Source organism: Mobula hypostoma, chromosome 5 (genome assembly GCF_963921235.1).
Source record: "Mobula hypostoma chromosome 5, sMobHyp1.1, whole genome shotgun sequence".
NCBI classification, from domain to species: Eukaryota; Metazoa; Chordata; class Chondrichthyes; order Myliobatiformes; family Myliobatidae; genus Mobula; species Mobula hypostoma.
The window spans coordinates 126293857-126319161 of NC_086101.1; the positions used below are offsets into that span (position 1 = coordinate 126293857).

General features: G+C 41.3%; 1 protein-coding gene across 1 annotated transcript in view; it reads right to left on the bottom strand.

Annotated features, from left to right (window-relative positions):
* Positions 1-475: 475 nt before the first annotated feature.
* Positions 476-25305, bottom strand: part of LOC134346296 (neuronal acetylcholine receptor subunit beta-2-like) — a 49955-nt gene continuing 25125 nt past the window's right edge. The window contains exons 4-6 of the mRNA XM_063047645.1: positions 22336-22445; positions 19879-20830; positions 476-1423 (exon numbers count right to left, since the gene is read on the bottom strand). Of these exons, the coding sequence (XP_062903715.1) occupies positions 1283-1423; positions 19879-20830; positions 22336-22445 (1203 nt within the window). The 3' untranslated portion in view covers positions 476-1282. The remainder of the gene's footprint in view (positions 1424-19878; positions 20831-22335; positions 22446-25305) is intronic.

The following is a 25305-nucleotide window of genomic DNA, read 5'->3' on the forward strand; positions in this document are numbered from 1 at the left end:
AAGAAGTTAGAGGATTGGGAAGCTTTTAAAAACAAACAGAAAGCAACTAAATCTGTGGAATTTGTTGCCACAGGCAGGAGTGGAGGTCACATCTTTATGTATATTTAAGGCAGATTCTTGATTGGTCAGGACATAATAGAATATAGGAGGAAGGCAGAAGACTGGGGGTGAGAAAAATGGATCGCTTTCTAGGATTCTTCATCTCATGTTCATGATATTTATTGCTTATTCATTCAATATTATTGTTTTCTTTTTTTATTTTCAGTTTGCTGTCTTTTGCACTTTGGTTGTTTATCTTGTCTATCTTGTTGATTTATTATGTTTCTTTATACTAATTGTGAATACCTACAAGAAAATGAATCTCAATATTGTATATGGTGACTAGATGTATTTTGATAATGAATTTACATTAAGTTTTGAACTTTGACAACTGTCAAAGAGCTATATAGATCAATCCACATATCAGGTTTACAGGAAGAAGTTTTTTTTATTAATGTTCAATATCTTGGTCCATTTTTTCTCCTTACAGAAACATCCCATATACTCATTAACGCCACAGTCCAGAATTGCAAACATAACTCATACCTTTTACCTGAATGACATCTACAATAATTTGCTTGGATCGTTGAATTAATGTAAAGCCATCTTCATGTTCAATAAAATGCTGACCAACAAGCAATGCGATGGCATCAACAGCACTAAGCAATAGAAGCATGAGCTATGTTTCATGTACAGACTTGGGTGATTAAAAAGTATACCATTTGGTCTTTCTCACACAATTGTATAAATCATGTTGTCTATTAGGAGTTGAAGTAATGAAGAGTCAGCAATTCCATTGGAAATTCCTGGTTTGTATCATTTACTGCAAATCAAGGGTGGGAAGTTTTTGTTTATTGGCTTTTGATATGAGTGCTGCTCTTTCATATCCTTCCAGTCATTCTATTGTAATAATCTTTCAATCAAATTCAATGTGGGCACTGAGCCTATAGAGACCTACATGCTAGAAATTTTCAAATATGGAAGCTCTTACTTGGCAGAGCACATATTTACAATGAGCTTTTATTTCAACTTTTCCCAAATTGGTGGGGGTGAGAGAAACAGGAGATCATGTTAAAAATTTCTTTATTGGTTGATCATGTAACAGTATTTGTTTTAATGTGGATAGTGTCATCAATATCACCATTGTTCTGTGTCTGTAAACAGCACATGCTTGCTTGGTGCCTTGGATTTTCTTTCAGATTGGAAAATGTAACCATTGCACTGGGAAGAGCACCACTTTGCATCAGAAAATGTGTGGTGAAGTGTGGTTTTGAAAGAAAGGTTGAAGATACAGACCCAAGGTACCAACGATACACACAAATACAAATATCCACAGAAACAGGCGGTCGATAACCATAGCAACGTACTTCCAGTCTTCACTGATCTGAAAATCAGAGATAAATACATGTCAGAACATAATTTGTTAAAATATTAACACAAACGTTGAAAGGAATTTATTGCTGTATTTTTTCTGTCCTTTTTGAGTGATGTCATCCTTGGGATCATCCAGACATATGCATTCCTTCCCTAACAGTGTCATTAACCTTTCATCTACTTCTTCTAAATCATATGGCATAAAATGCACCAGGTGTCATTCTGAATTTGGGCAAGAGGAAACTTAAAAACTTAGCTCAACTTTGTTCCTTTACACTTCCACTGACGCTAAACAGGGAGAAACATTGAAAGTAACCTGTAAGGTATGGGTGAGCAAATATTGGCACAATTTACCCTTGCCTGTAGCCAAACATGCATTCAGAGTATTCAAAATACAAATACTACGATAGCTGTAAGTAAGAATATAAAAAGAAGAGAATGCTAGAAATACTCAGCAGGTCAGGGTAGCTTTATGTCAACTTCTGTTTCCATTTTCGCCGTGACTCCCTGACCTGTTAAGTACTTCTCATCTTTTCCATTGCCCTTATACCCAAGTAGAAAAATAGCATCTCAGTTCAAAATGTTGCCTTAGGAGCTTGCTACTCTACATTTCCTATAAAATCTATTTTCAGGACAAAATGTCCAAAAACAAAATAACTTAAAGGTCCATTTCCATTTATAATCTAGCAAAGACTTTAACAACATAATTTTCTGCAGTTAATTCTTCAAAGTTTAAATTACTCCAGAAAGCAACATCCATCATCAAGAATCCCCACCATCCAGGACATCCCATCTTATTGCAACACACACAAATGTTTCAGGAAATCAGCAGACCAGGCAGCACGTATGTTTTGGGCTGAGACCCTTCATCAGGACTGGAAACAAAAGATGAGGAGTAGAGTTAAAAGGTGAGGTGAGGAGAGGGAGAAACACAAGGTGATAGGTGAAACTAGGAGGGGTAAGAGTGAAGTAACGACATGGGAAGTTGATTGGTGAAACAGGGCTGGAAAAGAGGGAATCTAATAGGAGAAGGCAGAAGGCCATGGAAGAAAGGGGAGAGGAGCACCAGAGGGAGGTGATGGGCAGGCAAGGAGATTGGCATAAGGGGGCAGCTGGGAGCAGACCCAAATACAAGACACAGACACTGAAGTACTAGGAACAGGACAAGGCGTGACAAGGAAGCAAGGGAAGTGGGGAAGAAAGGATGCTGGACGTGACACAGGCCCTGGACGATACAAGGATACAGGGCCTGGGCTAGGACTTGACTAGGATAGTGGAACCAGGACATGGAACTTGGAACTAGGAGCCTGGGCTTGGACTCCGAGCCAGAGACTGGACAGGAACCCAGAACCTTGGTCTTGACTCGGGCCCCGGAACTAGGCAAGGACATGATGAGGCTTGGGTTCTTTGAGGCTGGGGATCTTTGAGGCTTGGATATGGACTCCGAGCTAGAGACTGGGCAAGGTCCTAGAACCTGGGACGTCACTCAGGCTCGGACTCCAGAACTAGGCGAGGACAAGACATGGCTACAGGAAGAGGAGTGGCAACAGAACTGGATGCGAGACTCCTGGACAGGGCAAGGGAACCCCAGCACAGGACGAGGGAACCGCAGCACCGGGCTGGGCAAGGTACTCCTGGGCTGGGCGAGACACATGGACAAGATGAGAACACAAAGCCATGGCTAGGACAGGACAAGGTTCTTGGATCATGGCTAGATCTGGACAAGACCCCGAAGTCTTGACTTGGTCGAGGGAGAGACAGGAACGCAGAGCCTTGGTCAAGGGAGAGACAGGAACATGGAACACAGAGCCAGGACTCCTCCTTAGAAACAGGATATAGGGCCGGCACTCATACACAGAATGTAGAATACGACGAGACGGTTCCCAACACACGGCAGCAGCAGACAGCCGGATCTACCTAGCGAAGGTGTGGATACAGGCAGTTCCCAACACTAGGTAGCGGCAAACGGCCGGACCTACCTAGCGAAGGCGTGGACACAGATAGTTCCCAACACTAGGTAGCTGCAAACACCGGACCAACCGAGCGAAGGCGTGGATACAGTCGGTTACCAACACTAGGTAGCGGCAAACGGCCGGACCTACCTAGCGAAGGCGTGGATACAGGCAGTTCTCAACACTAGGTAGCGGCAAACGGCCGGACCTACCTAGCGAAGGCGTGGATACAGACAGTTCCCAACACTAGCTAGCGGCAAACGGCCGGACCTACCTAGCGAAGGCGTGGATACAGACAGTTCCCAACACTAGGTAGTGGCAAACGGCCGGACCTACCTAGCGAAGGCGTGGATACAGACAGTTCCCAACACTAGGTAGCGGCAAACGGCCGGACCTACCTAGCGAAGGTGTGGACACAGAGATAGTTCAAAACAACGATAGACATTTCCTTATCTTGCTCCGGTGATTGAACTAGACAACGTTACAGGCAAGGGTTACAGGCAAGGCAAGGCAAAAGGCAAGGCAAAAGGCAAGGCAAGGCAAGGCAAGGCAAGGCAAGGCAAGGCAAGGCTTCAGGGGAGGGGAGGGGAGGGGAGGGGACAGGGGGTATGGACAGGAACAATCCAGCAGCCAGAGGCTGAATCCTGAAGGTATTTATGAAGCCAGCCCAAACGAGATTCAGCTGCCTCAACAGAAACTGGGGAAAACCGGAAAACCTGGAATAAGGAACATGGACTGGACTGTGAATCGGAATGCGGATTTCATGGACCAGACCATGACAGAGATAAGGTGAGAGAGGGGAAAAGGGAATGGGGATTGGTGAAGGAGAGGCATTACTGGAAATTCAAGAAATCAATATTCATACTATCAGGTTGGAGGCTACCCAGATGGAATATAAGGTGTTGTTCCTTCAACCTGAGTGTGGCCTCATCATGACAGTAGAACACAGAGTGATGCAGAGGCACACAGCACCAGGATCAAAAACAACTACTTCCCCTCATCCATTTGTTTCTTGAACCAACTGGCACAATACAAATCACTGGAGTTTAGCAGCACTGTGACCATATTGATTACTATGCATTAAAACTTATGTTTTTTGTTATAATTGTTTTCTTCATTGTAAAAATAATGTATAATTTGTTTAATTTATGCTTTTACTGTGAATGCTGATTATATGATGCCATGTTCCTACGATGCTGCTGCACATAACATTTTGATGCCACTGTGAATACATGTACTGTGTAAATGACAATAAATTCACTCCTGACTTTCTTAACTTCTAAGTTCATCATTGCCTGCATGTTACCTCATAAAAAACACAAGCAACATCATTTGAACACAATCAGGGAAGACACTTCAGTGCGGTAAAGAGCAGGAGAAAAGCTTCTGAATTAAATGTTAAACTAAGGCTATGCTTACCACTTAGCTGGGGGACTAACTATTCCACAGCACCATTTAGAAGAACAGAAAGATCCTCCTTGTCCATAGGGCACTGACTATGGAATTATACTCCTGTTTTCTTTTCCCCCATACTAACTGCTATATTTAATCTCAGGCTCTGGGGGTTCATTCAACTTTATTGCCGCAATCAATTTACAAAATATTCACTGTTTAGAAAAGGCAACTAAGTGGATACTTATCGATGTAATTTCAGATCATTGTGTGAATTCTGGTCAGTGGGATGGGCTTTGGGAGAGAGGCGAAGTGACCTAGCATGGGCATTATTATCAGATTGCCAATTCCATGTTGGCGTATCCCTAGTATCAGAATCAGAATCAGGCGTACTACTTGATATCACTGGCATATGTCATGAAATTTGTTAATTTAGCAGCAACAGCAGTACAATGTAATACATGATAATATAGGGAAAAATAAGTAAATCAATTACAATAAGTGTGTATATATGTGTGTGTGTGTGTGTGTTCATGGGGCCAATGTCCATTTAGGAACTGATGGCAGAGGGGAAGAAACTGTTCCTTTAGGTTTCTCTACCTCCTTCCTGATGGCAACAATGAGCATGTCCTGGGTGATAGGTGTTCTCAATAATGAACGCCACCTTTCTGAGGCACTGCTCCTCGAAGATGTCTTGGATACCATGGAGGCTAGTACCCAAGATGGAGCTGACTAATTTTCTGTAGCTTCTTTCAATCCGGTGTTGTAGCCCACCACCCCCATACCAGACAGTGATGCAGTCTGTCAGAATGCTCTCCAAAGTACATTTGAGTTTCTTAGGTAAAAAAATCTCCTCAGATTCCAAATGAAATAAAGTCACCGTCTGGCCTTCTTTATTGTTGCATCAATATGTTGGAATCAGGTTAAATCTTCAGAGATCCTGACACACAGGAACCTGAAATTTCTTACTCTCCCCACTTCTGATCCCTCTATGAGGATTGCTATGTGTACCCTCGTCCCACCCTTTCTGAAGTCAACAGTCAGCTCTTTGGTTTTACTAACATTGAGTTCAAGGTTGTTGCTGTGACATCACTCAACTAGTTGGTATATCTTGTTCCTGTACAAACCCTTGTCTCCATCTGAGATTCTGACAAAAATGATTGTATCATTAGAAAATTTATAGATGGCATTTCAGCTATGCCTAGCCACACAGTGATAGATAGAAAAAGAGTAGAGCAGTGGGCTAAGCACACACCCTTGAGGTGCGCCAGTATTGATTGTCAGTGAGGCAGAGATGTTATCACCAATCTACACAGATTGTGGTCTTCCGGTTAGGAAGACAAGGATCCAATTGCAGAGGGAGGTACAGAAGCCTAGATTTTGTAGCTTTTCAATCAGGCCTGTAGGAATGATAGTGTTAAATGCTGATCTGTAATGAACAGCATCCTGATATAGGTGTTTGTATTGTCCAGGTAATGTAAGGCCTTGTGAAGAACCATTGAGATTGTGTCTGCTGAAGACCTATTGTGGCAATAGGCAAATAATAGTGGGTCCAGGTCCTTGCTGAGGCAGGAGTTGATTCTAGCCAGGACCAACCTCTCAAAGCATTTCATCACCATAGATGTGGGTACTTCCTTGATGATAGTTATTAAGGCAGCTAACACTACACTTCTTGGGCACTGATATAATTGTTCCATTTTTGAAGTTGGTACAAACTTCCGACCATAGCAATGAGAGGTTGAACATGTTCTTGAATACACCTGCCAATTGGTTGGCACAAGTTTTCAGATCCTTACCAGGTACTCCATCAGGATCTGATACCTTGCGAGGGTTCACCCTCCGGAAAGCCGGCCTGACATAGGCCTCCAAGACAGAGATCACAGGGTCACCGGGTGCAGCAGGGATCTTCACAGCTGTAGTTATATTCTCCCTATCAAAGCGGGCATTGAAGGCATTGAGCTTGTCTGGGGGTGAAAGATCGCTGTTATTCATGCTATTGGGTTTCGCTTTGAAGGAAGTAATGTCCTGCAAAACTTGTCAGAGTTGATGTGCATGCGACGTCGCCACCAACCTCACTCAGAATTATTTCTTTGCTCTTGAAAAAGCCCTCTGCAAGCCATACCTGTGTCACCCTTTCTCTTCACCATTTACACCTCGGACTTCAACTACTGCACAGAGTCTTGTCATCTTCAGAAGTTTTCTGATGACTCTGCCATAGTTGGATGCATCAGCAAGGGAGATGAGGCTGAGTACAGGGCTACGGTAGGAAACTTTGTCACATGGTGTGAGTAGAATTATCTGCAGCTTAATGTGAAAAAGACAAAGGAGCTGGTGGTAGACCTGAGGAGAGCTAAGGTACCGGTGACCTCTGTTTCCATCCAGGGGGTCAGTGTGGACATGGTGGAGGATTACAAATACCTGGGGATACGAATTGACAATAAACTGGACTGGTCAAAGAACACTGAGGCTGTCTACAAGAAGGGTCAGAGCCATCTCTATTTCCTGAGGAGACTGAGGTCCTTTAACATCTGCCGGACGATGCTGAGGATGTTCTACGAGTCTGTGGTGGCCAGTGCTATCATGTTTGCCGTTGTGTGCTGGGGCAGCAGGCTGAGGGTAGCAGACACCAACAGAATCAACAAACTCATTCGTAAGGCCAGTGATGTTGTGGGGATGGAACTGGTCTCTCTGACGGTGGTGTCTGAAAAGAGGATGCTGTCTAAGTTGCATGCCATCTTGGTCAATGTATCCCATCCACTACATAATGTACTGGGTGGGCACAGGAGTACATTCAGCCAGAGACTCATTCCACCGAGACGCAGCACAGAGCGTCATAGGAAGTCATTCCTGCCTGTGACCATCAAACTTTACAACTCCTCCCTTGGAGGGTCAGACACCCTGAGCCAATAGGCTGGTCCTGGACTTATTTCATAATTTATTGGCATTATTTACATATTGCTATTTAACTATTTATGGTTCTATTACTATTTATTATTTATGGTGCAACTGTAACGAAAAACAATTTCCCCCGGGATCAATAAAGTATGACTATGACTATGACAGACTTAAGTGCCACAGTTTTGGACCTTAACAGAAAATGAAGATCCTGGTTCATTCACAGCTTTTGGCTTGGGAGCCGCGAATGGCATCACGAGTAAATGGCATCTTCTGTTCCACTCCTCATCACTTTAGCAAGCATGGTTGGGCTTTGGCCAAGTGACCATTGGGTGATCTCATTGTGTTTTACCGAATCCCTCCAAGTCATTAAGCATTCCTTTGCAGTACTCTGCATGAATAACTGAGAACCTCACACAAATGAAAAGTTTGTTGCAAGTTAAGTAAAGAATAGATTTTCTAGGAGGCAATTTGCAAAATTAGAAACTGGAGGAATATTGAAAGTCTCGTACAAAATTGATAAAAGGATGAGCTGGAGAATTCAAGGAACTGGGCACCACAGTAGCGTAGCTGTTAGCATGACACTATTACAGCTCGGGGTGTTGCACTTTGGTGTTCAATCCTGACATCCGCTGTAAGGAGTCTCTGTACATCCTCCCTGTGGAATGTGTGGACTTTCTCCGGGTGCTCTGTTTCCTCCCACAGTCCAGAGGTGTACTGGGTAGGTTCACTGGCTAGTGTAAATTGTCTCACAATTAGGCTAGTGTTAAACCAGGGCTGTCGGGCGCTGCAGGATGATGCAGCTCTAAGGGCCAGAAGGGCCTATTCCACACTGTATCTCTAAATGAATAATTGGGGATCTGCTTAACTGAGATTCACTAACCTATCCAGCCTAAAATGAATAACGAGAAGTTACTTTAATGAAGCGGAATATCCCATCAAGTATCTCTTCCTGATTTTCCTGCCTTTATTTATCGGTTCACTATGGAAATAGTGTTTCAGTTAACAAAGAAATGCTGCTTCAGACTCAGGATATTTGATGACAGATTTAACTGATTCCAGCACTGGTGACTGCTTAATGGTTACTGTGGGCCCCAACATCTGAATCGTGTATTGCTCCATCTCAGTTTCATCTTAGCCCCAGAAAGTAGGTGAAATATGTCCCTATTTGTCTTGTGATGAAATTGCAGTGATGAGACAATAGTTAGTTCCTTTCACTGAGTACGGACCGACTCAAATTGAATTTTTTGCAAGATAGAGCACCTTTCAGACCCTTTCAGACTTCATTGACAACATTATGGCTCATCTCCAACTGGGATCTGGCTCTGCTCTGACTCCACCAGGAAACCCAGGATATAATCATATTGCTCAAAAGGCAGAACAGGAGAGACGTCAGAGTGATTTGGTTTCCATTCCACTGTGCATCGTTCTCGACATAGATCAGCATGCAGTTGATAAGCTACAGAAGTCTTTTCAGGGCCATCTTCAACAACTCGCAGCTGTTGGTTGGGCCAGAAGACCACCTGAGACACAAATCCTCGACATGAGAGGAGGAGGAAATGAGGCTGGCAGGACATTCACCTGTTCAGAGTCTGGAATAGCCTCCTGTGACAGAATAAGGAGGCACCCTCACAGTCCAAGCCATGAGTGGGCAAGATGCTCATCCTCTGGCCTTTCCACAACTTGAACTTCAAGACCAATGTGTGATCAATCTAGCATATCTTACAGATCGTAAACTCTTGCTAACTATCTGATAAATACTTTTTTAAAAAGCTTGAAAGGGCACGGATGCCATATAAATCCTGTTTCTCAGCTCCAGTGAAGGGGAAATAGGACCACATTAGGAGCCTACTGCTTTGAGGTACCTCAAAGAGAAAACTAAAGACGAAAAGGACATGAAAGGAGCCAATGAAATATTAATGTTTTGCTACCAGAGTACTGGTGAAAATCTGCATTTTAAACCTGAGCTCAAACAGGGCGGAAAGCTGCAGTATAAATTCTACCAGCTAATTAATCTCTTACTGAGTCGACACTACAAAGCAATCCATTATCACTGAGCTGGCTGTAGATTTCACCTTGTGTACAGTGAACAGTCTAATATTCCAACTGACATGTTCCCATGTTGTCAGGAGCAAATGCGAGCACTGAGAACAGTGGTTCAACCTGAAGCAATTACAAAAATATGCCAAAAATTATAGGGTGTTAGTTAGCTGGATAGAAATCACGAAGCTAGGTGAAAATGTCAAAAGAACAGAAAATGAATGATCCAGGTCAACTAAAAAGATAATTTGATCTTCTCATTAGCTTGATCCTTAAAGGAAATGTTGGTGAGTAAATGGCTGCCTCGCTTAGTAGGTCACCACTAATTCACTCACAATATCCTTCCATAAACTGGAGTTAGGCTTTTGACATATGGTAAAAAATGACTAAAGATTTAAGGTTTATCGAAATTGACAGGCTGCCTTGTGTGAAGTAAACAGCCACTCGTATCCTTCCCTTATCACGTATGATATGCTGGAGGAAGAGGGTGGCACTGTATAGGGTCCCTGCACACTACAGGGCTTCTCCCTGTCTACAAATTGGCTTTCACCTGTTCTCTTCAAGCAGGACCATCTACTTCCCCAATTAACCCCAAGGTTTGCTTCAAGGTTTCTGCTGTAGAGTGAACGATGCAAGATTCCCCTTAGAAGATGAGGACAGGCTTCCTTTAGTGGCTCATTTCCCTTTTATATTTTTTGTTTATAAAAGCTGGAACTCCCTGTTTTTGGTTCTTTGCTAGCTCTCTTTGTAGTTTGCAGCTGTTCATTGCTGGTTCCTCAGTAATTCCCAATTATCTCGTCTTTCCTTCAATTTTCTACCACCTTGAACTTCCTCTTGGACACAGTAGTGCATCGCTCTTATCAAACTCGTCTTTCTCTTTGGAATGTAGCTTTGCTGAGAACCATGTAATATTTCCTGACCTATCTACCACAGATTTACCTTTTAATCTATTTTTCCAGTCCATATTAGACAACTCTCCTTATTCCATTATTCTTGCCTTTATTTAACTTTAAGACATCAGTTTCATAATCAAGTTTCGCACTCTCAATCTGAATTTGAAGTGCCACACTCTTTTCAAGGCATCCTTTACTGAGAGATTACTATTAAATGCAATTTCATTGCACAACCTAGAAATCATCTTGAATATACCATAAGAACTTCTCATCAAGGGTATCATTGTCAATTTGATTTGTCTGATTAATGATGATTCAAAGCATCTATAATTATTAGTGTACCTATCTTACAAGCCCCATTTATGTCTTGCTTTGTACTTTTTACTACAGAGCAGCTCCTGTTAGCATGCCCACCAGTGACTTATCGTCCTTACTGTTTCTTTTTACCTCCACCCAAAATAATTCTATATCATTCCTTACCACTGCAATAATGTCACTGTTTATTTTAAACAGAGCCATTGTACTTCATTTTCCTCTGTGAGTTAAAGGGGGAATACCAGAATGTGTGATGAAGGTTGAGGAAAAACAAAAGGATTGAGAGAGTCCATGTGTATAAAATGAGTCATGCAGATGGACTGAAAATTAGAATGCTAAATCCAGCAGGAATGCAAGCAATTTCAGGAAAGTTTTTTTTTCTGAAAAGTCAGCTTGTTTTGCAATATCAACTAAATATGAAAGAGTTGGAAGAAGGATTGATCACATGGCCACTGCTGTTGTTTTATCGATGGTGTATTTAATGGGCAGCAAATGAGCCTACTATAACTGCGTTTCCTTAGTGAAAATGTCAGAGACGTGCTGGCTATAGTAATCTTCCTCACTTAGCTCTATGCTCTTTAATTGGCCATCCATTCAGTGACAGTGATCAATTGACTGGTTTACAACATGCAAGAAATACCATGATGATAATTAGGAAACATTTGAAATGTTTCATCTGGTCTTTGGATTGTCAGTGCAATAGGTATCATTACATTTATTGTATTGGCTGTACAGGAAGAGGCCACATTAACCTTGGCACCTGAACAGTAGTTCCCTGTTTAGCAATGAAGTGTCTTGCATGCCATACACATTGGTAAGGCTGTTAATTTTCTGAGATTGCTGGCAGATATTAAGTGATGAAGGTAAATAAGTTTGCAATTATAAGGTGCTTTCCACATCCTCAGAGCACTGTAAAGTTTATTAGTTTTCACCTGTAAGGTCCTTATACTGAGAATTTTAGATGCAAGCAACTTACATGTCTCTAGTTAAGTCTAGATTTGGCTAAGGAACAACAAGCAAATGCATTGATTCATGTATTGATTCATCCTAGAAAACTTTTAAAAATTTAATCAATTTTACTTATTACTTATTATTATCTATTTTTGCAATTAGCTCAGACTCCCGCAAGTGCTGAAAGTGAATGCTTACGCCAGCTGCAGAGTGTACTGAATTGGGAAATTAAAAATGTCACACAAATGAATAAAGAAACCTTGCTGCCTTAATCACAAATAAAAGCTATAGCAGAGGCAACATCTGCAAGGTATCTAAATGTCACCGCACATCGACTAATGCAGCAAGGCTTGTTTTTCTGAAGATGGAACAAACCTTGTCACTATTAGCGCAATAAGTCCGATTACCTGTATATTAGGATGAGATCAGTAATGCAGGTACTGGAAAACCAATGGAGGAAAATCATGAAAACTACAGGTGCTGGAAATCGGAATCAAAAACAGAAAATGCTGGAAACATTCAGTACATCAGGCAAACTCAGTAGAAAGAGAAACATTGCTGATAATCACTCTGCTTATTGAATGTTTCTGGTATTTACTGCTTCTGGATATATTGAGTTGTTCAGATGGCAATCAACAAGGTGCCACCTTATGCAAATGCATATTCAAAATTTAAGAATATGAGGTGGATAAAAGTATTTATAACAGCAGTAGTAGAGATATCTTTGGATCATATCACAGTATGAAACTAAAATGGCTAGGTAGGGTTAATTTGGCGGACAGTAGAAAGCATTGGTGGTGAATAGTAATTGTGAGGAAAGTGAGGCATTAAGACAAGGTCATATTGTAATAGAGGCTTTTAATCTACTGACAGAGAGGACAAATCACATTAGCACTGACAATGTAAAGGATTAATTCATGGAAAAACACTCAAGGAGTTATTCAGCCAGAAATTGGATAACTCGCATGGTCCTGATAGTCTAGATCCAGAATTAGAGTAGTTGGATGCAATGGTTATAATGTTCAAAACCATGCTTGTGTTTTTTTTTTACAGGGTATACATGTAACCCCACTATTTAACAACAAACAGAGAGCGATGACAGGAAATTATAAACTGCTGTCCCTACTTCAGTAGTTCAGAATATGATAGCATCCTTAAAAAAGGATGAGATGTCTATAAAAAATAACATCAGATTGTGCAGACTCAACATGGACATGTGAAAGCAAAACATTTGACTATCTAGCAATCACGAAGAAATCTGCAGATGCTGGAATTTCAAGCAACACACATAAAAAATGCTGGTAGAGGAAGAGGTACAGTCTTACTATCTCTTCTTTCAGTTAGTCCTGACAAAGGGTCTTGGCCCCAAACATCGACTGTACCTCTTCCTTTAGATGCCGCCTGGCCTGCTGCATTCTCCAGCATTTTTTTTTTGACTATCTAGGGAAGTTTTTTTGAGGATGTCTCCAGTAGAGCAAAGGGGGGGGAGGTATCCAGTCAATGTGATGTATTTGGACTTTTAGGAGACTTTCAGTCAGCTTCCACACAGATGATTGGCAAACAAGGTTAGAGCTTAAGATATCTGGGGTAGTATACGAGAGCGGCTTGATAATTAGTTAATGAAAGAAGGGAATGAGAAGGAATAAAGAGTGCTTTCCCTTCTGGGTGATGAATACTGGGCAGTGCAGGGATCAGACCTTAGATCTCAACTACTCATACTCATAAAGGAAATTTAGCTGCGTAGGCCGAATGCAATATTTCTGAGTTTGTGAATGACACAAATATACAGTAAGTGGGAATGATGAGAAAACAAAAGACTTCAAGGGAATAGCAAAAGAAAGATGAGTGGACAACGTAGCAGATGGTTGAAAAATTGACATTCATGGCTACTTTATCAGAGTATGTTCATGGTCTTCTGCTGCTGTAGTTCAATACCCCCTTAATATCAGAAAATATATACAATATATCCTATATACAACGTAGCCACTTGACTGCAAGGTTTGATGTGTTGTGTGTCCAGAGATGCTCTTCTGCACACTACTGTTGTAATATGAGGTTATTTACATCCCTGTCAGTTTGAACCAGTCCAGTCACTCTCCCTTGATGTCTCTCATTAACAAAGCACTTTCACCCACAGAACTGACACTCATTGGACAATTTTTGCTTACTATACCATTCTCTGTAAACTGTGGAGACTGTTGTGCATGAAAAAAAATCCCAGAAGATCAGCAGTTTCTGAGATACTCAAGCCATTCCATTAGATCACATTTCTTCCCTATTCTGATGTGTGGACTTCTGATGAACCTCTTGACCATGTCTGCGTGCTTTTATGCATTAAAGTGCTGTCACATGATTAGTTGTTTAGATATTTGTATTAATGAACAGGGGTACAGGTGTACCTAATAAAATTGTCACTTTATTAATATTCACTATTGAAAGCAGATACGCTAAATATTTTGAAGGACACACTGAGTAAAACTGATGTTCAAAGGAACACATGAGCCCTTGTACATTATTTACTGAAAGATAATATGCAGCTAAAGCAGGCCTTTAGGATGAAAAATGATATATTGTCACTAACTGACTACGGGAGTAAAGATGTCTCATAACAATTATATGGGGCTTTGGTGTGACTATACATGAAGTATTCTGGACAGTTTTAATCTCCTTACCTATATTTGCTACAGAGAATGTATAGAAATGATTCACCAGACTACTCCAGCTGGATTCAGTGTCTTCACCATTAGTCCTGGGGTTTAACAGGTTTGCTGGGAAGGAAGATGAGGATTTTCTACTACAGATCAGGCAGATATGTGAAAGGACACACACAAATTGGTGGAGGAACTCAGCAGGCCAGGCAGCATCACTGGAAAAGAGCAAACAGTCGATGTTTCAGGCCGAAACCCTTCATCATGAGTCCTACTGAAGGGTCTCTGTCCGAAACATCGACTGTACTCTGATAGATGCTGTCTAGCCTGTTGAGTTTCTCCAGTATTTTGTGTGTGTTGCTTGGATTTCCAGCATCTGCATATTTTCTTTTGCTTGAGATACGTGCAAGATCCACTTCTTGGTGCTATTGTCTGACAAACCTCCAACAGAGGTCTGATCCGTTCATTGATTTGTCAATATGCACAGGCATGGCCAGCAGGCTGGCAGAGCAGTGGAAGTACAGGATGTGGCGGGAGGCTTTGGGAAGCTCGTCCTCGCTTCATAGGAGCAGACAGATTCAGAATTTGATTATTTTTGTGCAAGTCTCAATACTATGAAGTAGGGCAAAAGGAATGGAAAAAGCAAGGATTGTGTTCTTATAGATTAATTTACTTCCTAATATAAGTATAACATCCGATCAATTGACTCAAAGAAGCAGAATTTTTATTAGATTAAGAATAGAGATTGAAGGGTTATTCTTATTACTGTATGAATGCAGCTCTCTCTTCTCAGTTGATTTGAGAGAATAATTGCCTTCATCCATAACAAGGACAGGGTGGCTGGCAAACCTTGTGTTCACTAATGCTGTTGGAGTTCATAGAGTCATACATCATGGAGACAGCTCCTTTATCTCTGAGTTCCTGCTGACCACTAACCACCCATTTACATTCATCACACTGTATTAACCCGCATTCTCTGCAACTTCCTCGAGATTTTACTCTACACACTTGGGCCCTTTTGCAATAGCAAATCAACCTACCAACCTGCATACATTTGGGATGTGGGAAGAAATGGAAACACCCACGATATTTCAGTGAAAACATGCAATTTACACACAGACAGCACCAGAAGTCATGATGAGTGATGTTAGAGGGAAAGCTGATATTGACTTTGATGGGAGGTGACTGCAGAGTGGTAGAGACGAGGCAGTTAAATGAAGCAGAATGGGGTAAGGATTTAATAGTGTGGTTCACTTAAGCATTTTTTTTAATTGATTTAGAAGGATGGGAAGATGTGTTCCAATTTGCTAGCAAAAGCTTCTGGTGGAACCCTGATTTCACAGTGGTCTGCTGAAGCATGTTCGGTTATGTAAGTTTACCTCAGTAAGGTGAGTGCTGGGTGGCCTAATTTCTGTTGAGGGCAAAACAATCTTCCTCTGCTTTTTTTTTGATGAGCTTTCAGCAGCATGGTAAAATGTATTGATCATTAAGTGCTGGAAAAAATTACTTTTTAAGTAACACAAGACAACAATACATTGGTAAAACATGTTTGCACTGAGAAGTGGTATTCATCTCCTGTCTTTCCTTATGGTGAACAAATAATACATATAAAAATTCACTTTCACAAACATTGGTGTTTAGCTAAACCTATCATATTGCATGTTAATGAAGCAATCAAACAGGGATGAATTTTGAGGCAACCATTATGCCTTGGGCACAGGGAAAGCTGATAGAGGTTCGAATACATTTTTTACCTTTCTTTAGTTCTGAAGGGTTCAGATAAAGTGAATTGGAAAAGGTGATTATTTCTGCATGGGGAATCCAATGCACAATTGTTTTAAAGAGAGAAAAATGATATACAAAGGTTATTTTGTGCACAGAAGGTGGTAGTGCATGAAATCTTCTGCCATTACCTGATGTAGCTGCAACATCAGAGACAAACAGCATGAAAGCAGCCCTTTAACCCTACTGGTACCTGCCAATCAGGATGTCAATCCAAACTACTCTCATTTGCCTGCATTTGGTCATTATACTTCTAAACATGTACCTGCCCAATCATACTTTAAAAGTTGCCTTTGTACCTGTCCCAACTACTTTATCTAACTACTCATTTCATATGCATACCATCATCTGTGCATAAAAAAGTTGCACTTTGATTTCCTATTAAAACTTCCCCTCTCACCTTAAACCTGTGCTCACTACTTCTTGATCCCCCAATCCTGGAAAAAAGACTGCCTGCATTTACCCTATCTGTGTCCTTATGACTTTATTAACCCTGCAGTCTCCTGTGCTCTAAGGGGGAAAAAAAACTAGCCATCCAATATCTCCCTATAATTCAGTTCCTCAAGTCCTGGCAGCATCCTTGGAATTTTTCTGCACTCTATCCATTTAATAACATCTTTCCTTTAGCAGGGTGAACAAAACTGAACATAATACTCCTCAATACTTCAAGTGCAGCCTCACTAGATTCTTGTATGACTGTAACATTAGCTCCACATGTCTATGCTGAATGCCTTGACTGATTAAGGCCAGTATGTCAAAAGCCTTCTTCACCATCCTGTACATCTGTAACTCCAATTTCAGAGAACCCTGTCCCTGATTTCCAAGGTCACTGTGTTATACAACAGTCCAAAGAGACCGGCCATTAATTGTGAGAGTCTTATCCTCATTTCATATTCCAAAAACACCTTACACTTATCTGAATTAAACTCTATTTGGCATTCCTTGGCCCTCTGATACAGATAGTCAAGATTCCCCTGTTGTTTTTGATTACCTTCTTCACTCTCTATGATACTATCAATTTAGTGTCATTTGCAAAGTTATTAACCATGCCTTGTAAATTCTCATCCAAGCTTTAACCATGCCTTGATACGCATGAGACAACAATGGGTCCAGCACCAGCCACTGAGGCACACCACTAAACACATTCCCCATTCTGAGAAACAATTTTCCACCATCATTATCTGCTTCTTGCCATCATAGCCAGTTGTGTATCCAATTAACCAGCTCTCCCTGCATTCCATATGATCTAACATTTCAGAGCAGCTTACCATGTGGAACCTTAGCAAAGACCTCAGTTAAGTTCAGAAAGATCATGTCTAAAACCTCATTAACCTTCCGAGTCACTTCATCAAAAAACTCTATCAAGTTCATAAGATATGATTTTCCATGCACAATGCCATGCTATCTACCCAAAATCAACCTCTGTCTTTCCAGATATACAAATAATTTACCCCTTCATAATCTTCTCCAGTAACTTACCTACCATAAATGTTAAACTTGCTGGTCTATAGTTCCAAGGTATTTCTTTGCAGTCCTTCTTAAATGTTACACAACATTCACTACCCCCCAGCATCCCATCACTTCACTTGGGGCTAACAATGATGCAAACATCTCAACCAGGGCCTCTGTAATTAATTTCTTCTCACACTGTTCTTTGGTGTACCTGATCAGGCCCTAGAGATTTGTCTACCATCATAAATTTTAAGATACCCAGCACCTCCTCTTCTGCAATATAGGTTATCCCCAAGACACCCCAATTATCTTTCCTTAGTTATAAAATTGTCATGTCTTTCTTTACAGTAAAAACAGAGCAAACAGAGTAAGCAGCCGACGTTTTAGCCGAGGTTCAGGACTCCGTTTTCTCAGCCCAAAACATTAACTGTTTATTCATTCCGTGACAAGGTCCTGAATTACCCCTATGAACTGTGCTTTTGAAAAAGAGAGAGAGAGAGTTATTTAACACCGACATGTTGTTTTGAAAAGAGAGAGAGAAAGAACAAGAGAGAGAGAGAGACGGAGACTAACTGTTGGACTGTCACCTTAAGGCAGGAGGAACTTTTGGATTTTTGCTGAGTTGGAGAGAGAGAGTGCCAAGCAGCCCGTAAGTCGCTATGGTGACCGAGGGCGGTGTTATTTGATGGACAATCGATGTTATGATTTCTCGGCAGCATGTTTATACTTCCAAGGACATTTGCCTGCTTGTACATTTCTTACACAGTCAAAGGAAGGAGTTATTTGAATGACAGTTGGTACTCAGTACGGTGAGATAAATAGGAGGTCAGACGATATAGACCTCAGGCACATGTTTTGGACACTGAATAAGCTTTGTTGTACCCACAGAAAAAGTGGGTTTTTGGAGGATCGATCAAGCAGATTGATCAGTGGCTCTTGCAGTGAGAAAAGGGATTGACCGGTGGGGAGTTGTCCATGTGTCTAACGTTTGCCTAGGTTGATAGCTCCACCACAGGAAAACTGTCCCCTTTGTTGTGGTCACAGTCGGTGACTTTTAAAGGATTTCGGAGGACAACGAGAAAATCGACGGCGTCAGCTCACCTGAAGACTCAAATCTCTAACTCTCTCTCTCTCTCTCCATCACTACTCAACTCAACACCACGAACTGAACTCAAATTTACTCATCATCGTAAGACTGTATCTTTTTACCCCTAGACTTGAAGAAGCTTTGTTTTTCACATATATTTCCACACTTACTGATTTACTTACTTATATATAATCATTGCTAACCTGTTTGATTTATCTACATTTGTATTACTGTATTGCGAGGTTGCTAATAAATATTATTAGTTAATAGCAATGCTGGACTCCAAAGTGTTTTCCACCTCTGCTGGTTCTTTAACCCGTCACGGGGTATGTGACAATTCCCATAGATGTTGCCTGGCCTGCTGAATTCTGCCAGCATTTTGTGTGTGTTGCTTTGGGTTTCCAGCAACTGCAGATTTTCTCTTATTTACCATTTTGCCCATCACCTGTTGCTCCATACGAACATATTTGCTTTGTGAGGAGCCTTCTTTCCCCTTAAGTTATTCTTCTTCCCTTAACGTACTTATAAAATCTCTTTGGATTCTCCTTAATCCTCCCTGCCAAAGCTGACTTATGCCTCTCATTTGCCCACCTGATTTTCTTCTTGAGTAGGTACTTGCATTCACTATACTCCTCCAGGGATTCACTTGATCCCAGCTGCCTGCACTGGACTCATACCTCCTTCTTATTCCCAACCAGCACCTCAATATTTCTGATCAACTATGGCTGCCAACTCATCCAGAGACCAATAATTTATGAAAGGAAGTATTTGTAAGTGGATGTACGGATAGCGACAGTACAATATCCTTAGTTTATGTCTGTCCAAAGAGGTAGCAGCCATAAACTTGATGGGCTGAATGACCACTTTCTGCATTTTGGGTTCTCATGGCTCTACTTGGAACAAAACACAAGGCAGAGGTCTATGGGAGACACAGTCTGTTTGACGATAATACTAAAATAAATCTTTAATTAAAGTTACCATCAATTTGGATATTTTTTACTGCTTAGTAACTTTGTTCTCTAGATGTTGAAAAAAGAGGAAAGAAAGGATAAGCTCACACTCTGGTCTTCATCTTCACATTTCATGTGCTCTGCTATGAATCTGACACCATCCACTGCCTCTTCTATGTTGCACCGAGCCTTTGCTGATCCCTTCTTCCTTAAATCCTGCTGATAGGACATGTCTCTCAGTTTCCAGCCACATCTCAGTGCTGGCTCTTTGTTCCCACAGCTTGTTTGAAAATCAGCTTGGTCTATTTCACTATCGATACAGGCCAACAGCTGTTTCTTCCTCATTCGGTCCTTTATACTTCGATTTTCTGGTCGCTTCATTAACAGAAGAGTCGGCAGCTTCTTAAGAAATATTTGCTTCACCCATTCAGGCATGGTGTGGGTGGTGGGTGACCGATGGTGAACGTTCAACACGCAGACACTGGTGACTATTGAAAAAGTTACCAAAACCATGGTAAACATCAGGTACTTGCCAATTAGTGGAACATCCAGTGACGTCGGTGGAACAATCTTCGATATGAGCAGTAAAAAGACTGTTAGTGCCAGCAGAACAGAAATGCACAGTGTTATCTTCTCGCCACAATCAGAGGGCAAGTAGAACACCAAAATTGCAAGAGAAGTGATCAACACACAGGGGATGATGAGGTTAATGGTATAGAACAATGGTTTCCTCCTGATGATAAAATCATATGTAATATCAACATATGTTGGGTCTGATGGAATTTCATTCCTTCTCCCTGGAAGTGACACAATATCCCATTCTCCGCTGGGCTTGAAGTCATCCCTGCTTGCAACATCGCTGCTTAAAACTAAATCAATTTCAGTGCGATCATATGTCCACGATCGAAATTTCAATGTACAGTTTTGCTGGTCAAAAGGGAAGTGTTTCACTTCGATTCTGCAGGCACTCTTATAGATGGCAGGAGGCAGCCAGAAGATATCTCCATTGCTGTATACAATTGCATTAGTATAGAGGGACACCTCATAGGTTCCATCAGCACTGGAAAGAAAGAAATATATAGTGTTAATTTCTCAGGATATTTGGAGAGGTATAATTACTTCCTCCTTTCAAATTGCTAGGACTTTCCATTTTTTGTTCGTCTGCAGATGACACTGAGTGACAAAGGAATCAGATCACATCAGTGTCCTCTCCCAATATCCTCAGGCCTGAGACCCAAAATAGTCTCAGTTGGCAATGATGGGGGAAGGCCACCTCATTTGTATTCTTGAAGCAGACACTCCATTCTGAGCTCTGTTATGGGAAAACATTATGACGCAGAGAGAGGAAATGATTCAACAGTGTAGACAAATCCTTCTTGAAATAATGGGAATTCTAAACCCAGAGGAACCCAGCATAAATGGCAGAACAATCAAACCACATCTCAACTCACTTACATCCTAGTTTGTCAAGCTTCCTGTCCAATTTGTACAAGAGCCGGCAATCCCTTCAATGGCTTCATCAATTACTTCATAATCCAGCTGATCAGAGTGGAAGCAAGTCTTCCTAGATTCTGAGGGACTACCTGAGAAGAATATGACAGCTCTGATCTAAATCCTTGGACTGGTTTACAGTATGTAGTGGATGGGTTGCCTTAGGATGAAATATTTGACAGACTAGATTATACTTGTTGGAGCTTAGATGGGTGAAAGGGACCTGAATGAATGATGAGATCATGAGATCTATATATAGGGAGGATGTTTCTCTTTTTAGAAAGACTTGAACTATTTAGGGTCATTGTTTAAATATAGATGGTTACCCTTTTAAGACAGGGATGAGGTGACATTTCTTCTCTGAGAGTAATAGTGTTTAGCACTTTCTTCCTCAAAGGATAGTGGAAGTCAAGTTTTAGAATATTTTAAGACAGAGTTACTGTGGGTAAATGCTTGATAAGTAGAGGGGTGAATGGTTCTTACAGTTGGACAGACATGTGGAGTTGAGATCAACAAAGATATTCTTACAATGCTGGCTTAGCTGGCGATGCCCTCATCCCATAAATGAATTTTTAAAAAGTCGGAGGGGCCAGATGACCTACTGCTCCTAATTCATATGTTGGCTAACAAAGAGATATTGAGACTAATCTTGGCTCTCAATCCACAGTCTTGTCGGTGATAGTTAATATAAGCAAAGCTTTCTGCCTCTACCATCCTTCCAGGATTTATATTTATACAATATCTACATGCTAAAAGCAGTCATTGCCTCTAATGCACAACATATGAAAAGTGATTCTGCAATCTGATTCTCTGACAGCAATGTATCTGTGGTTATCATCCTAACGTTTCTAGAGATAAACTCCCAGGATGTGCAGCCCCTTGGACCCTGCAGTATCATCCTTAATGGCTCAACCAGGAAATGTATGTCTACACCATCTTAAGTCATTTTTGGGACAAATAAAAGCTGCTTCTTTCATGCCTTCGCCCAAACAGGACTAGGTGAAATTATAAATCCCTAAAATTGCAAAGTTCTATCAAAGTGCAAAAAAACAATGTGATAAATAGTTAACCTACTTGTTATATAACACTATGTCAGGGAGCCAAAGATGCCGAGAATATATTCTGAGCTGGTCGATGCCTTCATATTTTCCTGGATCCCATCTTAACCGATAGTCATTCCATTCCTGGTTGGATAAAATCAATCGCAGATCATGGGTGATTGGCAATGTTTCTTTACCTTGTTTTGTTCATTCTATAACAGAATAAACTTTGTAAGAGAGACGTCAGATTGCCTTCATCAAATGTCATGAAAGAGATTTCCCTATAACCAGGAAAACTGGACCCATTGCTGCATTTTGGTCAAACACTCATTACGAGAACTTAATGGAATATTAATTGATGATTTATGGCTCTACTTCCTGAGGAGACTGAGGTCCGTACAATCTTCTATGCAGTGGTGTGCTGGGGCAATGGCATCGATACGGGTGATGCCAACAGCTTAATAAACTGATTAGAAAGGCTGGCTCTGTTACTGGAGTCAAACTGGACACATTGGAGGCTGTGGTAGAACAAAGGACCCTATGGACAATCCAGGCAATTCTGGACAATGTTTCTCACCCTCTGCATGCCACCTTGGCTGAACAAAGGAGCACTTTTGGTAATAGACGAAGATAAGTGTGCTGCTCTAAAGAGCGCTATATGAGGTCATTCTTACGCTCAGCCATCAGGCTCTATAATGAGTCAACCTTTAGCCAGGGAAGCGATGACGCCCCCCCCCCCCACCTCCCGTTAGAATGTTTGAGGTAATTCATTTTTATTCTTTCTTACTTCCCATCCTGAAAAGGTCCCGTTTATTCCCACTCTTTGCTTCCTGTCTGCCAACCAATTCTCTATCCACATCAATACCTTATCCCCAATACCGTGTGCTTTAAGTTTGCACACTAATCTCCCGTGTGGGACCTTGTCAAAAGCCCTTTGAAAATCCAAATATACCACATCCACTGGTTCTCCCCTATTCACTCTACTAGTTACATCCTCAAAAATTTCTATGAGATTCGTCAGACATGATTTTCCTTTCACAAATCCATGCTGACTTTGTCCGGTCATTTCACCGCTTTCCAAATGTGCTGTTATCACATCCTTGATAACTGACTCTAGCAGTTTCCCCACCATCGATGTTAGGCTAACTGGTCTATAATTCCCTGGTTTCTCTCTCCCTCCTTTTTTAAAAAGTAGGGTTACATTAGCCACCCTCCAATCCTCAGGAACTAGTCCAGAATCTAAAGAGTTTTGAAAAATTATCACTAATGCATCCACTATTTCTTGAGCTACTTCCTTAAGCACTCTGGGATGCAGACCATCTGGCCCTAGTGATTTATCTGCCTTTAATCCCTTCAATTTACCTAACACCACTTCCCTACTAACATGTATTTCCCTCAGTTCCTCCATCTCACTGGACCCTCTGTCCCTACTATTTCCGAAAGTTTATTATGCCTATGCTTATGCCTTCTTTTAGTGCTCTTGATTTCCCTCTTAAGTGTTTCTTCGCATTTCTTATACTCAAGTACCTCATTTGTTCTTTGCTGCTTATATCTGTTTAACCAGGGCCTCAATATCTCTCAAAAGCCAAGGTTTCCTAAACCGGTTATTCTTGCCTTTCATTCTGACAGAAACATACTAACTCTGTACTCTCAAAATTTCACTATTGAAGGCCTCCCTCTTACCAAGCACACCTCTTGCCATAAATCAACCTGTCCCAGTCCACATTTGCCAGATATTTTCTGATGCCATTAAAATTGGCCTTTCTCCCAAGGAGCAAACTAATCTTTTTTCCATTATTATATTGAAACTAATGGAATTAAGATCACTCAATGCAAAGTGATCCGCTGAACACACTTCTATGCAATGAGTATTGTAGGTAACTGTCTTGTTCCCTAACGGATAATCCAGTATCACACACTCTCTAGCTTGGACTTCTATATATTGATTAAGGAAACTTTTCTGAACACACTTGACAAACTCTAGGCCAACCCGCCCTTTCACAGTATGGCAGTCCCAGTGAATAAGTGGAAAGTTAAAATCACCTACTATCACAACCTTACATTTCTTACAACAGTGTGCAATCTCTCTCCAAATTTGCTCCTCTAAATCCCACTGACTGTTGGGAGATCTGTAATATAATCCCATTAACGTGGTCATCTCTTTATTATTCAGTTTAACCCATATAGCCTCCAAAGTAGAAGAGCTCTCTAGTCTGTCCTGATTTAGCACTGATATGACATTTTCCCTGACTAGTAATGCCAGCCCTCCCCCCCTTCTTCTTCTATCATGTATAAAACAAATGAACCCCAGAGTATTTGCTGCCAAGTCCTGCCCCTCTTCCAACCAAGTCTCACTTATGCCTACAGTATTATAATACCATATTCCGATCTATTCCCCAAGCTCATCTGCCTTACCTACAATACTCGTTGCATTGAAATAGATGCATCTTATAATTTTAATCTCACCACGCTCAATCTTCCAATTCCTGTCTTTGTATGTAGGCATAACAACATCTTTTCTCATAACCAGTTCCATAGCTGCTCTGGCACTCTGGTTTCCAACTCCCTGAAACTCTATGAATAACTTTTTTAAAACCTCCTTACCCAGAGGATTTAAAAATGGCACATGGCCAAGTGGTTAAGGCATTGGACTAGCGACCTGAAGATCGTGAGTTCGAGCCCCAGCCAAGGCAACATTTGTTGTGTCCTTGAGCAAGGCACCTAATTATACATTGCTCTGCGACGGCACTGGTGCCAAGCCGTATGGGTCCTAATGCCCTTCCTTTAGACAACATCGGTGTCATGGAGAGGGGAGACTTGCAGCATGACTGCTGGTCTTCCGTACAACCTTGCCCAGGCCTGCGCCCTGGAGAATGAAGACTTTCCAGGTCTCGCAAGACTAACGGATGCCTTTACCTTTACCCAGAGGATTGTGCATCATATAGAATTTAGCTACAAAATCACCTGCAAGACCAAACTTCATTCCCAGTGGATTTATGTTTAA